Source organism: Canis lupus, chromosome 5 (genome assembly GCF_003254725.2).
Source record: "Canis lupus dingo isolate Sandy chromosome 5, ASM325472v2, whole genome shotgun sequence".
In the NCBI taxonomy this organism is placed as follows: Eukaryota; Metazoa; Chordata; class Mammalia; order Carnivora; family Canidae; genus Canis; species Canis lupus.
In genome coordinates, this window is record NC_064247.1 from 31,822,375 (window position 1) to 31,836,828 (window position 14,454).

Sequence of the window (14,454 nt, forward strand, 5' to 3'; positions counted from 1 at the left end):
CTTAATCCTCAGGGGGACAGGGGAAAGGTGGAGAAAGGAGAAGGTGCAGGGGGCATGGAAATGGGGCGCAAGGCCTGGCAAAATCCTCCTGTCACTCAAGGGCCTCAGGGCCGGTCTCAGGCCCAAGAAGAGGCCGCGACCCTTGGTAAGGCTGTGTCCCAGAGACCCCCTGTGCCCTTCCCCAGGCCCCATGGCACCCTGTCCTCCTGTCCTCACCTGTGATGGGGATGGTATCCCCACTGCCTCCAGGCTGGTAGATCCCTAGGTCCACAAACATCGTGAATGAGCTCTTGCCAGGGGCCTTTACCAGCCCACGAGACTGGTACTGTGGGGGTGGGGCAGCAGTCAGGCAAACCCCGAGACCCAGCCGCGGGCTGCCCACTCCTCCCCAAACCCTGGCCGTCTCGACCCTGCTGTGCGCCCCCCAGCGCCCCTGCCCGCTGCCCCACACATCAGGGTCTGCACTGTCTACTTACATCACTACCTCCATCCTTAGATGGGGGGCTTTGACCTTTGCCGCTCTCGGTGGGTGAGTGGCTGGGCTGGACGACATCTGGCAGGTTTGTGTAGCCATTGCTGTCTGCATGCAGCAGGCTGCGCTCCTCTTCAGGAGTCTAAGGGAACAGAGGGAGGGGAGCCAGGTGCCGGGCAAGGAGGGGGCACAGCAGGTGCTTGGAAGAAGGTGGGGGCACTCACGCGCTGGACTACCATGGTGCCACCCCCATAGGGGGTCTGGGTCCCAGCTATCTCTTCCACGTCGTGGACCACCATGGTGCTGACGCTGTCCGTGTCCCCGTCGCTGCCACGGGAGAGGGGGGGGCCGTCAGTCTCAAGCCCTGCTTGTCAGCCCTTGGCAGACACAGGGAGGACCAGTGCTCTCCCCTCCACTCGGCACAGGCCCCTCTAGCTGACAAGGCCGTGGGAGACAGATGGGGCCACCAGCCCAGACCCCCTTCTCTAAAGAAGGGGAAGGGAAACCGACCAACAGCAATAGCCAAGGACCCCAGCCTAGAAGAGGGGGAGCCCTGCCCATCCCCAGGCACCCCCATACCGGGCCCCAGGGGGGTCTCTGCTCCCCTCTGAGGGCTCGCCGTTGCTTTCATCCTCATCTTCACTGCTCTCCACCTCCTCACTGGAGGACGAGTAATCCATGGCCTTCTTGGGTGGCCGTGGGGCATCGTCCAGGGCTCGCTCCTTCAACAGCACGAAATCCTGTGGGGAGGGGGTGGGGAGGGAGGCGTGAGAAAGGGGGAAGGGAAGGAGGAGCAAGTATGATGGGTGCCAGAGGAGAAAGGGCAAGCGACAGGGGGCTCCCAGGCAGGCCTTCTCACTGACCTCACCGATGGCACGCTTATAGCTCTGGGAGGGGCCGCAAGGGTGGAAGGGCAGCCAAGAGAAGCAGGAAAGAGGTGAAGAAAGGTCAGTAGCCCAAAAGTGCAGCCCGCAACCCCTTCGCACAAGGATGGAGGGGGCCCTCCCAGCACCGCCCTGGGCTCCTGGGGGCTCTGAGGCCCCAAGCCCCCACCCAGGGGCAGGCAGGGCCAAAGCTGCCACCGATGACTTACTGCGGGCCGGCCTGGCCGTGAGCGGTGGTCATCAGGCTTGGCTTTGTTCCCAGGGGAGAGCACTGGGGAACTATCCAGTTTGGAGGAGGCTGGATCGGGGAGGGTGGGAGAAGGGGGGTCATTGAGTCCCAGTCACCACTGTGAGCCCCAGCCAGCTGCCCCCAGGGAAGGGTCCATCGACTGGGATAGGGCTGGAGACCAGCTGAGCAGTCTGTGGCATACCTCCTACACGGTTCCGCTCCAGCGAGCCAGCCTGGGGCAGGTGCCCGTGAGCGGGGAGGGCACCTTCCGGCCGCTCCCAGCTGGGGTCGCTCCTCCTGAGATCCGGGTTGCTGCAGGAGAGCAGAGGCAGGTCAGAACAGGGGCTCCTGTCGGGGCCTGAGCCGCACTGCAGAGGGGGACACCACCAGGGGCAGCAGGTGGCAGTAGTGAGGGTGGGCGTGAGTGGTGGGCAACTCCATTACCTACAGGCGTTGGGCGGGCCAGGGGGCTGAGCGGGGGGCCCTGGAGACTTGGGGGTGCCCCGCTCTGCCCGCCTTTGCAGATAGATTTGCCAGGCGGAGTTGCTGCGAGGTCTGTGGAGGGAGCACAGGGGTGCCGGGGGGGCGGGGCAGGGGGCACTGAGGTGATGGGTGTGGGGCTGGCCCACCCCTAAGCGGGTATACCTGGCGACCTCCCCTGTGCACCCCCGCCCCCCACCCCAGGGCCACCGTGCAGCTCCACCCGGGCACTACCTGGCGCGGACAGCCTGAGTGGGCCGGGCCCCTCCGGCCCCACTGGTGTTGAGCGCGGCAGCAATGGAGGAGGTCCTCTGAGGCACCTGTGGGGGGAGGAGGGGTCAGCGCCGCCCTCCCTGGGCGCTCCTCACATGTGCGCATCCTGGCCTCCACCCTGGCAAGTATTTTCCTGGCTCTCTCAGACAAGCAGACTGAAGTTAGGGGAGCTCACGAGTTTTCCAGAGTCATGAAGCTGGGATGCCAACCCAACAAGTCTGGGGCTTCCAACACCTGGCCGCATCTGCTCCCTCCCTTGCCCCCAACAGCAGGGACAAGGTCCCAGGGCAGGCAGCCCACCCTCCCGCCCTCCCACCAGAGTGGAGGCAGAACAGGGCCCAGGGCAGAACAGGGCCTCCCCCCCCATCTCCACCTTTTCCTTCCCACTTCTCACCTCTCTCCTGGTTCTGCACAGGGCCCTTACCTTGGGGGGGGCCTCAGTATCCGGCCGGACCCAGGCTGGGGGGTTTGGGCCGGGGCCAGGCCCTTCGGAGGTGGGATCTGAATTCTGGCGGATGACGGCTCCTCGGGCGCTGGGCGTGGTGGTGGGCGTGGGGACAGCAGGGTCAGGCTCATGGGAGGCTGGGAAGGCAGCCAGGTTTCGGGTGGGCTGGTCCTGCAGGGACTGGGATCGGGGTACAGGCGCTGCATATGGCTTCAGTGGGACCCGGTGTGCCACCAGGCTCTGCAGGGAAAGACCAGGGAGGGTGGGCTGCCTGCTTTGTGGCACATCCCCACCCGCGAGCGGGGGCCTGGCTGGGAGGAAGGGGCAAGGGAGGCCTCTGGCTTCCAACTGTCTATCAGGAAGGGGCTCTGGCAGCCTGAGTACAGGTGAGACCTCACCAGATACATGCAGCAGCCGGCAGGTGCTATCTGCCCCCGTACCCCGAGATCCACGATTCCCAGCTAAGAGATGCACGTGCGCGCGTATATACAGCCATGCTGCAGCCATGCAGAGAGAAGCTCCCGCATCAGTGTGTTAACACGGGAACGGGGAGAGGCTCACCTTGTGCGGTCCCTCCTGGGGCTCCACCGGCCTCTGCATAGGCGGAGTTTGGGAAAGGGGGCCCGGAGGCCCGGGGGCGGCCTGGGGAAGGGGGGGCTCAGGCCCTGTGCTGCTTGGCTTGGTCTTGGCCAAGGGGGAGTTCTGCTGCTTGTTCATCCTCGTCCTCTCCTCAACCTGTGGCATGACAGGGTGCCCAACAGGCCAGCTGTGCTTCCCCATGCTCAGAGCATGCCTCCCCCATCCTGCACGCTCTGCCCATGGCCCATGCCAGGTCCCCCCTTCCCGGGTCTGCCAGGGCTCCATGCCCCCCCATCCTGCACGCTCTGCCCTCAGGCCCATGGCCCATGCCAGGTTCCCCCTTCCTGGTCCTGGTCCCGAGAGGAAGGGAGGAGCCAGGGAGGAGCCAACCTACCTCTCGTGCCCAAGCAGGCTTGTCAGCGGGACTGCTGCCCCGGCCGTAGTGGTATAGCGGCTTCCTATCGGTGGGCAAGCCCGGTTGCTGCTGCTTCTGCTGCTGCTGCTGCTGCTGCTGCTGCTGCAGGGACTTGAGGTAGGCGTGCTCCTGCTGCAGCTGCCTCTGGAGCCGCTCGGACTGCCGCTGCTCCTCCAGCTGCTTCCGCTTGTACTCCTGGGCCCAAGGGTAGGGAGAGCGGGCTCAGCGGAGCCCAGAGCCGGAGCAGGAGGGCCCTCTGTCCAGCTGCCCGTGGCATAGGGCTCTGCCCCAGACGCCTGGCCGGACCCCCTTCCCACTCCAGCACAGAGGCTCTGAATCCGCTTCTTCCCAGAGGAGGTCGGGGACCCCGTTACCAGCAGCAGGGCCTGTTCCTGGAGCAGCTGTTGCTGGAGGATCTCGAGCTGCCGCTGCTCCTCCTCTAGCCTGTGACGAATATACTCCTGGGGGGCAGGGGGGGGCAGAGGGCAGGGGGAGAGGCGGGCAGGGGGGGATGCGACGGCATGGGCAGGACAGGAGCAGTTGGGCGAGGATGAAGAGGAGAGCGGGGAGAATCAGAGAGGACAGGTGGGGTGGGATGAGCCCCCAGAGGGCAAGTGATGAGGGGGCCAAGGTGCAGGGCCCGAGAGGGAAGGGGCGGGCAGAGGAGTCAAGGCCAGGCAGAGAGATGGGGAATGAAGGCACAGAGACAGGAGGGTAGGAGCCAGGGTGGGGGTGAGGGTGGGAAAAAACAGAGAGAGAGTGAAGCTGGAAAGATAGGAGGAATCTCGGGGAAGGGAAGACGGGGAAGGGCGTGGGGTGCAGGAGAGGCAGGCGGCAGGAGCAGAGGGGAGGCGGGCTGGGAAGGGGTGAGCCCGGTGAGTGCTGGGGGCGCTGTACCTGCTCCCGCTCGGCCTGCCGCCTCTCCTCCTCCCGCCGCAGGGCCTGCCGGTCCTCCAGGCGCTGCTGCTCCTTCTCCTGCAGCTTCCGCTGCTCCCGCTCCCGCCGCTGTTGCTGTCGGGGAGAAGACCGCTCCCTCTCAGCGCCAACGCCAGCACAGCCGGCCTCTGGCGCCAGCGGTGAGGGGAGCCCTACTGGACAGCGCGGGCGGCCCCTCCCACTACAGCGGCTCTCCCTGACCCGCGGCAGCTGTGCACGGGACCCCCGCCTGGGGCCCCTGCTGCCCCTGGGGGGCCACCTCGAAGCCTCCCGTCCATCAGCTCCTCCACCAAGCAAGCGACCCAGGCCGCCACGGGGCGCACAGCGGGCCGCAGGGACGCCGTCCGGCCACAAGAGGGCAGCAGGCGCCCGCATAGAAGCCATCCAGGCCGGGCCTGGTCAGAGTGTACCGACCGAGACGGGTAGAGAGGGGTGAAGGGCGATAGGGACAGGGGGCTGGCTCACGGAGCCCTGCCTGTCCCCGCGAGGAGGGCAGGGCAGGCCTGCTCCCCGGGACACGGTGGCACATGGCCTCTGTGCCTGGCTCTTGGGCAGGGCAGCCTCGGCTCTGCAGGGAGTACGGGGCTGCCTGGAGGGCAGCACACCGGGATCTCCAGTGCCTGAGCCAATTTTCTTTACCTTTTTAAGATTTTATTCACTCATGAGAGACACTGAGAGAGAGGCAGAGACACAGGCAGAGGGAGAAGCAGGCTCCTTGCAAGGAGTCCGACGGGGACTCCATCATCACGCCCTGAGCTGAAGGCAGATGCTCAACTGCTGAGCCACTCTGGCATCCCTGAGCAATTTGAAGTCTGGCTCTCCTTGAACTTTGAAATCATGTCATTGTTTCAACAAAAGCCCCAACATTTAAGGCCATTTTCATACCCTCTCCTCCCTCACCATGTCCCTCCTGAGGAACAAATGCATCTCAGTACCTATGGATACAGATGCATGCTTTCTACAGTGGTGATTTAGTTAACAACCCTGGTATTTAAAAGATTCTCTATTATTTGAAAGGTACTTCTCCCACCCACCTCTAATTGGGCCAGGGACCAGACTATTTTCCAGCTAATCTATGCCCAAACCACTGGAAATAAAAGCAGGATCTTTAGAAGGAGCTTCCCGATGGGACCAGACTGCTGCTGGGAGCAAAAGCATGGGGCTCTGGAGTGTGTGCGGAGCCCTAGCTCCCTGACCCCTGAGGTAACTGCCTACAGGACAGACAGGAGTGGGGGGCTCCGTGCAGGGCAGGGACCATCCTCTATGTGGGGAAGGCGGCCCCTGTGTGGAGGGCTGACACCACCCACACAAGGTTGGCCAGAGGTCTGAGAGGCTGGGGAGCCTGCGCATGCTCCCTCTGTTTGGGCGGCCAAGGGAACCAATGACAGAGCCAGGACAGGGTGGTGAGAGGGCGAGTGGCCCAGGCCCCCCCCAAGGCGACCCCACCTCCTCCACGCGCCGCCGCTCCTCCTTCTGCTCCTCAATGCGGCGCTGGCGCTGGTGCAGGAGATGCTTGATGTGTGCCTCAGGGTCTCGTTGCTGCTGCTGCTGCAGCTGCTGCTGCTGCTTCAAAGCCTCAGAGTTGCTCTTATTCTCCTGCTGCAGCCGCAGGAACTCCCGGCGCAGTGTGGATTCCCCCGGCACGTTCATGATAGAGCTGTGCCCAGTGGGCAGCACAACACAGGGCGGGTCAAGGCCTGGTCCACCCCTGCAGGTCTGCCCCACCACCACCACCGGGCACTCGGGGGTGGTTCTGCACAGCCCTGTGCCCACCACCCAGCCCCAGGGCCCACCTGGGCTCGCCCTCCTCTCCATGGCTGTCATCCTCCTCCTCACTGCCGCTGTACTCGTACTCCGTCTCCTCTGTAGGGGGAGGTCACTGCTGTTCCTCCCCCAGTGCACCAGAGCCCACCCGGGCTAGGGAAGCTTCCATGTGGATAAACCACCCAGCCTGGCCCCTCCACCCTTGGAACATGGGCTGAGACAACCAGGGGCCAGACCCCACAGCGGGCAAGGCGTGGCAGACCACGCACAAGCACTACACCGGGCCCCCGGCTCACCATGGAGCTTGTCAGGAGGGAAGGGGGGGACCTTCACTGGACAGGCTGCCTGGGATGGTGGGGGAGTGGAGGGGAAGCAGCCCCGGAGCCAAGGCAGGTGGGGGGTGGGGGAAGGAGCCGGGCAGAGGTACCACCTCAGAGCCCTGCCACCTTGCTCTGGCTCCTGCTTCTGCTCCGCACCAACCTTTCTCGCCTCGCTTCTTGCGGGAGCGGTCGATGTGGTCCTTGAGCTGGATGCGGACCTGCCGCTCTGTGGGCTGGTCCCGGATGAAGGGGAACTTGAGCAGCTGCTCTGTAGGTGGGCGGCTCAAGTAGGTCTTGATAAGACACGTGTCAATGAAGTCAGTGAACTTCTTAGACCTGGAAGTGAAGGGGGCTCACGCTGGGAGGGTCCGGGGGGGGGGGGGCAGGGTCACAGGCGCTAGACAGGGATCACCCATCTGAGAGCCATCTCCACGTCCCACCACCGGCCAGCCCCCACCCCTCGGTGGCACAGACCGTTGGACACAGGGGTTAAGGTGGGAGGCCTGGTCCGAAGACCTTCCTTTCTAGACATGAAACCCCCAGAGACCTACCATTTCTTGGACTTGAGTCTGGGGGGTGGGTTCCGTGGGATGAGGAAGAGGGCTCGCATGGGGTGCATGTCACACAGAGCTGGCACACGGGAGGGACACCATGAGTCCCTCTCACAGCCACAGAGTCTGAAGGAGCCCTGCCCACTGTGACCTCCCCAGACCCATGCCCGCCCCCCACAGCCCCTCTGGGGCTCCCTCCATGCCCAGACTCCTCACTTACGGGGGGCCCCCTCTGCCATCTCGATGGCTGTGATTCCTAGAGACCAAATGTCACTCTGCAGAGGGGGGGGGGGAGGAGGGACAGGGGCATGTTCATGACAGCCCTCCTCACCCCACCCCCTGGGCTTCTTCAGGGATGCCCCCCCACCCCACCCCACCCCATCCCTCACTCCGTACCCTGTAGTCATAGGTGGCATCGGGGTTCTCATCACAGGCGATGACCTCTGGGGCCATCCAGTAGGGGGTCCCGATGAAAGTGTTCCGCCTGCCCACAGTGCGGTCCAGCTGAGCACTCACCCCAAAGTCCACTGGGAAGACACAGAGGGAGGGGTCCTAACAGAGGGCCGCATCTGTTCTATCCTGGCCCCCACCTGCATGTGCCCCAAGGGCAGCACCCAGACTTTCCCTGGCACCCCTTCCACCCCATCAGCATCCCGAAGAGCCTCACCTAATCTCCCTGTGTCTTGGGGGAAAACCAATGGGCGAGGGCCAAGGGACAGGCAGGAGGAGCCGAAACGTCCCACCTCCCCAGAGGTATCTGGGTCATGCAGGGAGCAAAGGAAACTTCTGGAGTGATTTCCAGCAAGGGGCAAGGCCTCTCAGGGCAGGAGCAAGACTCCCAGCCTCCAGGCAGGTGACATGAGCCAGCAGGGGGAATGAGGGGCCTCACACTCAGTCCTGGAGGTCAGAGGCCCCACGTGCGTACCTAGCTTGACCTCGGCGTTCTCTGTCAGCAGCACGTTCTGCCCTTTGATGTCTCGATGGATCACCTTGTGGGCATGGAGATGGGCCAGACCCTGGGGCAGGAGGGCACGGGAGTGTGTGGACGTGAGCCGCGAAGAGGGGCCGACCAGGCTGGGCCGAAGAGGCGGCCCCTCCCCATCCAGGAGCCCAGGCACAGGCTGCATCCAAGGGGACTGTCCTGAGAGCAGCAGTCCCTGGAGGTCTCCTTGTGCCGGCAGGGCAGCTGTGAGGCAGCGGAGGCGCCATGATGGTTCTCCAGAGCTGGGACTCCGTGTCTACCCTACCCGCCCAGCGCCGCTGATGCCTGCGAAGACGACACGGCTGCGGCCTCCCTCCGCGGCCTCCCTCCCGCAGGCAGGCCTGGCCTGGAGCAGGGGGAAGTGGGCGCTCACCCGGAGAATCTCCCTGCAAATGTAGGCGATACAGTCCTCCTTCAGGGCATTCCCCTTTGTGTTCTTCACTAGGTCTGTCACGGAGCCAGCCCCACAGAACTCCATCACCAGCTACGGCACCAGGGAAAGAAAGGGGAGCATCCATCAGGCAGGGCCTTCCGCCCCTGCCAGCCACCCCACCCCCCCAGAGGAGGGCACAAATGGTGTGCAGACCAGGGGACACTCCTTGTGGAAGCCAAGGAGCTCCCTGAGCCAGGGAGAGGAGGCCATGCAGCGGCAACAGGGCAGGCAGGGCCGACGGATCCCAAGAAGGCGCCCTGGGAACCCTGGAAACTGTAGCCAGAATGATGGGCATGCACGCATTTCCCTCGGGGGGGGGGGGACATGCTTTTGTCAGGTCCCCCTGGGCACCCTTCACCCTGAAACAAGAACTGCTGCCCTGGAGTGTGGGTTGGCAAACTTTGGCCAGGGAACTAATAAATGTGTTTTTTACATTTTTAAATGGTTGAAAAAAATCAAAATATGGATCATAAAAATTTCAAGTCTCAGAGTCCTAAACAAAGGCTTCTGGGACACAGTGACATTCCTATCTCCGTTCATGTATGCAGGGCGTATATGGCTGCTCTCATGGCTCAGCAGCCAGGGTGAGGAGCTGTGGCAGAGACTATAGGGTCTACAGACCCCCGACACCTACCACCAGGCCCTTCACAGCAAAGAAGTTGGCCAAGGCCTAGCCCAGAGGCAAGAAAGAGACTAAGAACCTGCAACTCTCCAGGCCTGCTGTAGGCAAAGCAGCGCGCCTGGCCAGGGGGCTACAGGAGGGAACCTGTGGAGATCCCAGTGGGACCTGCAGAGGCCGTGGCCACGTCAGCGCCCCGGGGATTGGGAGGCCCGTCCAGGTGTTTCACTGCACAAAAGCCACATCTGATGCAGAAAAAGGCTGGAGGGGATGTGTGTACATTCAACAAGTGATATGGAGACTGCCTGTTGTGCATCTATGCCCAGGGCTCTCCCTCCAACAAGCCCAGGAGAGGGGGTGGAGGGAAGGACAGGTGCCCAGTCAAGCAGCTAGCCTCTGGTCCCCGTGATCGCCCACTCACACACAGCTGGCAGGTAGACCCCAGTGGAGTGTTGCCCCCCTTGCTTTGGGTATAGTGTGTTTGAATGCCTTGGAAGCAGGGTACACAGAAGGCACTCAGTAAGTACCTGTCTGGCAACTGGTAGGAGGGAAGACCTAGAATGAGCCCCAAGCCCACCACCACGGCCACCACGCACCCTAAGCTCTCTTCCTGGGGGCTGGGGGCTGGGCCGTGTAGCAGAAGGGGCGAGGCTGGGAACGAGCCCAGGCCTGGGAGGGCAAGGTCTCTCAGGAATGTTCTGGGCCAGGAGAGAATCTGGTGGAGGCCCAAAGGAGCCACAGCGAGTTTGGGTTAGACAGATTATCTGGAAGGGTGTGCACTCCACCAGGAGCCTCCGAGCCCTGCCACACCATGCACAGGGATTTGGGGACATGGCTCCCCCGCGGTTTTGCGTGAAGGCAGGACCAACGGGCTCACTACCTTTCCCAGCACGTGCGAGGGTTATGCTGTCACTCACTGTGTGTCACGCACAGTGTAAGCTCCTGGTCAGGACAGAGGCGTAGGCAAAGCCCAGGCCACCTTGGCCACCCAAACAGAGGCCACAGCATGTGGGCACTCCACGTGAGTCACGAGGCGCTGTGCATCCAGAGGCAGGGGACTTGTGAGGGAGCCTGGACACAGGGAAGTGGGGACCACTCACCCAGAGCTGGTCGTCATTCCCGGGGGGGCTCTTCTTTATGAAGGCCCCATAGTAGGTGGCGATGTTACGGTGGTGAGAATATTTCTTCAACATGTTGATCTCCTGTTTGATCTCTTCCTCCTCATCCTGGGGACATGGGAGGAGTGAGCCCAAGAGCCCCCAGCCCTCCTCAGGGCCCTGCCCCGCCCTCTGCCCTCATTGCTCCCTACCTCCGTGACATCCATGACCTTGATGGCAGCCAGCTGCCCAGTCTTGACGTGCCGACCCTGCAAGACAGAGAGCCAGGTGTGGAGGGTCTGAGTCTACAACCAGGGACGGCTTGATTCTGAGGCAGGACACACCTTCTGGCTCTTCTCTGTCTTAGAAAGTGTCCCTGTGGCGACTGGACACTTCACTTATGGGTCAGGCACAGGGACGGGCACAGGCTTCCAAGAACAACTATAGAGCCTGGAGTCCAAGTGCTAAGCTGAATAAAGATGAAGGGTTTCTGGGATGCCTGGGTGGCTCAGTAGTTGAGCATCTGCCTTCAGCTCAGGGCGTGACCCCAGGATCCTGGGATAGAGTCCTGCATTGGGTTCCCCGCAGGAAGCCTGCTTCTCTCTCTGCCTGTATCTCTGTCTCTCATGAATAAATAAATAAAATACTAAAAAAAAAAAAAAAAAAAAAGATGAAGGGTCTCCTCCCCTAAAACAGCTTAGGGACACACGGCAGAGTCACTTCTGTTCTGGACTTCCCACAGTTTGGAAGCTGAGAAGGAAGTAAAGGAGATCCTTCCCCACTGGAGGGAGCTGGGAGCAGCTGGAGGAGGGGCTCTGCCTCTCTGGCACCTTCTATGCCAGACAAACTGCCTCCTGCATTCCGGCCCCGGCCTGCCCCAGTCAGGAAGCCTTTCCCAGAACTGTCCCCCTCCAAGGCTTGCTTGCTTGCTTTCTTTCTTTCTTTTTTTTTTTATTATTTTTTTATTTTTTTATTTTTTATTTTTTATTTTTAATTTTTATTTATTTATGATAGTCACAGAGAGAGAGAGAGAGAGAGGCAGAGACACAGGCAGAGGGAGAAGCAGGCTCCATGCACCAGGAGCCTGACGTGGGATTTGATCCCGGGTCTCCAGGATCGCGCCCTGGGCCAAAGGCAGGCGCTAAACCACTGCGCCACCCAGGGATCCCTCTTTTTTTTTTTTTTTAATTTATGATAGTCACACAGAGAGAGAGAGAGAGGCAGAGACATAGACAGAGGGAGAAGCAGGCTCCATGCACTGGGAGCCCGACGTGGGATTCGATCCGGGGTCTCCAGGATCGCGCCCTGGGCCAAAGGCAAGCGCTAAACCGCTGCACCACCCAGGGATCCCCCTCCAAGGCTTTCTATTATCATTGGCAGGACAGAATAAAGATAGAGTTGGGATTTTAGGGACCTCTGGGAAACACAGAAGGCTGACTGGCCTGGCAATGCCCCATCCCCGGTGCTAACGGGAAGTAACTTCTAGGGTACATCCCTGGCATCCCTCATCCACCCCCTATCCTTCTGACATTCCTCCAGGAACCATCCCAGCCCTGGTCAAGGAAGTCCAGGCTTCCTGGGGGAGAGGGAAGCAGAGAAGGGGAGCAGAGATCCCAGATCATTATCCTCAGCAGTCACTTGAGACCCCAAGCCCAGAGAAACAGGAGAACAGAGCTACTATTTCCATGGCAACGACCAGGCTGGTGATGGGTGAATGGGGGAGGGGATGCCTGTCCCCCAGAGCTTACATGGGGGTCCCAGTGACCCAGGAAGCAGCCCCTGAGATTGCAGAGACTTATGGAAAACCTTAGCATCAAGTTGGGAGACCAAGAGGGCAGGTGTGCCCTGGGGCCCTCCAGCTCTGGGGCAGCATGTACTTGGAACATCTCTCTGCCCCCTCTCTGCCCAGCTGCCTCCCTCTCCACATGTGACCTGTGGTCGGGCTGGGCTGGCCAGGGTACAGAGACAAGCATTGGGGAAGTGCTCCTGTGGGGAGGAGAGGGGTAGCCCCCAGAGCAAGGCCTGCTGGAGGCCAGCAGTGGGAGTTCTAGAAAACCACTTCCCTTCTGCAAGAGGTCCTGGGACTCCACCAACCTGAGGCTGGGTCTCACTGTGGTCTTGGAAGGAGCCAAAGCTGAACCGGGGCCTGAGCTCTGCTCTGAACTCTCAGGTGAGCCCCAACACATGCACATAAACATGCATACACACACACACACACACACACACACACACACACACACACACACACCACCGCCCCCTGCGCTCCTCCCCACATCCACCAGGCCCCAGGCCTACACCTGCTGCACTCAGGACTCATTGAGACTCAGCACACAGGCCAGCAAGAACACCCCACTTCTTGGGCCTTCTTCCTGCATTGCTTTTACCCTCCCTCCTCCTCTCCCAGCACCCCTCAAAGTCCCCAGACCTAGGGCCCACTACCCGCCACCCATGTCCTAAGGGACCCCATGGAGGAGCGCCACGCTCCTGCACCATTAGCGCCTCACCTTGTACACCTGTCCGTAAGTTCCATTGCCGACCACTTCCACCAGCTCGAAGATTCCAGCAGGGTCCTGCGGGGAGGGAAGGGGCAGGAGGTAGAAAGAACAAGGTGTCAGGGCTGGAGAACAGGACAATGTGACCAGGGAGCGGAGAGAGGGATTCAGTCAGATGAGTGAGCACAGGTGTATCACAAGGGGGCTGCAGGGAACCAGACGGCCAGCTGTGCTTCTGGAGAAGTCAGAAGAAGGGGAAGAGATGACAGCGGCCAGAGCCTAGCTGGCCTTCCACACTTGCCCCTGATCCCATATGCCGAACCCTGAGCAGCTGCACCCTCATCTGCAAAATGTGGGTGTCCAGTGCATGCCTCTGGAGCTGGGGTCAACTGTAAATGACGCGATAGCCATAATGAGCTCCAGGCGGTGCCTGGCATAGAGAGTGTGTAATAAAAGATAATCATCACTGTGATGGTTTTTTAAAAGCACGGGTGAGGAAAGCTAGCAGGAGGTTAGAAATCCAGAAGCGCCCTCCACCTGGCCCTTTCCTGCTTCTTCCCCAATCCTCCTGAGACCCAGGGCAGGAGAGCAGGGGACAGAGAGAGGGCCTCTGGGGGTGGGGGTGGAGCCCTTGTAAGTGCCTGCTCTCTGGAGCCAGGAGGTGCCAGGAAGAGACTTGAAGGAGCAGACAAAGCCTCCACAGAGGCTCACTGCCTGCTGGACCGAGGGCAGGGCAGCAGGTGCAGCTGCGGGAGGCCACCCACACTCTCTGGGCAGGCCTTCCTTCAGCCACCTGCAGGCTGGACATGTGGGACCCATAGTGAGGACGTCACCAAAAACAATTCTGGGCCAATCATCTGAGAAGTACCTAAACTGAAACTCCTTTCTCCCCGGTTCTGAAAACCAGGATAGGATTTCTGGAAAACAGAAGAACCCTTCTCCACTCCTCGGCCACCACCAGCGAAGGGAAGCTGCCGTGAACGTGGTGGATGGTGGGGAGACAGTGGCGAGGCCTCTGAAGACGGTATCTATGCCCACTTCTCAGCAAGGGAAATGAAGGCCGGACCACACCCCGCTCCCTGCACAGCCCCCTGGGCACGTGTTACTGCGAACCCCAACTGGGCACTTGGGTGGGTGTCAGCTCCCAGAGGGACGGGGCCGAGCCTCCTGGTGCTGGGCTCGCTCACTCAGTTCCGGCTGAGGCTGCCCCCAAACCGAAACATGATGACATAACCACCTTACCCGGGGGCTGAGAACACAGCAGGCCCCACGGGAAAGGGAGAAACTGTCACTGCAGGGGGACGGCATGACCAGGGGCCTGCACAGGCTCTCATCTGCCCCCTGCAGAAGGGCTCATCTGCTTGGGGAGCCTCTGAACTCAGCCTGTTGGGAAGTCCCTCCTTATATCTACTGAGCTTTCCCAGGGGGTCGGAGACAGAACGGGACTCATGGCGGGGATTTCTGCCCAAATGGGGAAGCAGGA

At 61.5% G+C, this 14,454-nt stretch overlaps 1 protein-coding gene across 11 annotated transcripts in view; it reads right to left on the reverse strand.

The window, feature by feature from the left end:
* MINK1 (misshapen like kinase 1) overlaps window positions 1-14,454 on the reverse strand; it is a 42,056-nt gene that overhangs the window by 2,885 nt on the left and 24,717 nt on the right. For 2 of the 11 annotated variants that reach the window (XM_025428686.3, XM_025428693.3), the window contains 25 exons: window positions 12,984-13,049; window positions 10,692-10,748; window positions 10,483-10,608; window positions 8,704-8,814; window positions 8,274-8,364; window positions 7,745-7,875; window positions 7,569-7,623; window positions 7,349-7,427; window positions 6,958-7,133; window positions 6,507-6,576; window positions 6,160-6,370; window positions 4,675-4,788; window positions 4,152-4,238; window positions 3,757-3,972; window positions 3,345-3,518; window positions 2,763-3,023; window positions 2,300-2,385; window positions 2,030-2,140; window positions 1,788-1,897; window positions 1,566-1,654; window positions 1,336-1,359; window positions 1,052-1,212; window positions 697-799; window positions 477-614; window positions 217-325 (listed from right to left, as the gene is read on the reverse strand). In XM_025428686.3, the coding sequence (XP_025284471.1) occupies window positions 217-325; window positions 477-614; window positions 697-799; window positions 1,052-1,212; window positions 1,336-1,359; window positions 1,566-1,654; window positions 1,788-1,897; window positions 2,030-2,140; window positions 2,300-2,385; window positions 2,763-3,023; window positions 3,345-3,518; window positions 3,757-3,972; window positions 4,152-4,238; window positions 4,675-4,788; window positions 6,160-6,370; window positions 6,507-6,576; window positions 6,958-7,133; window positions 7,349-7,427; window positions 7,569-7,623; window positions 7,745-7,875; window positions 8,274-8,364; window positions 8,704-8,814; window positions 10,483-10,608; window positions 10,692-10,748; window positions 12,984-13,049 (2,956 nt within the window). The remainder of the gene's footprint in view (window positions 1-216; window positions 326-476; window positions 615-696; window positions 800-1,051; window positions 1,213-1,335; window positions 1,360-1,565; window positions 1,655-1,787; window positions 1,898-2,029; window positions 2,141-2,299; window positions 2,386-2,762; window positions 3,024-3,344; window positions 3,519-3,756; window positions 3,973-4,151; window positions 4,239-4,674; window positions 4,789-6,159; window positions 6,371-6,506; window positions 6,577-6,957; window positions 7,134-7,348; window positions 7,428-7,568; window positions 7,624-7,744; window positions 7,876-8,273; window positions 8,365-8,703; window positions 8,815-10,482; window positions 10,609-10,691; window positions 10,749-12,983; window positions 13,050-14,454) is intronic. The other 9 variants (XM_025428688.3, XM_025428685.3, XM_035716322.2 and 6 more) reach the window with 9 other exon arrangements.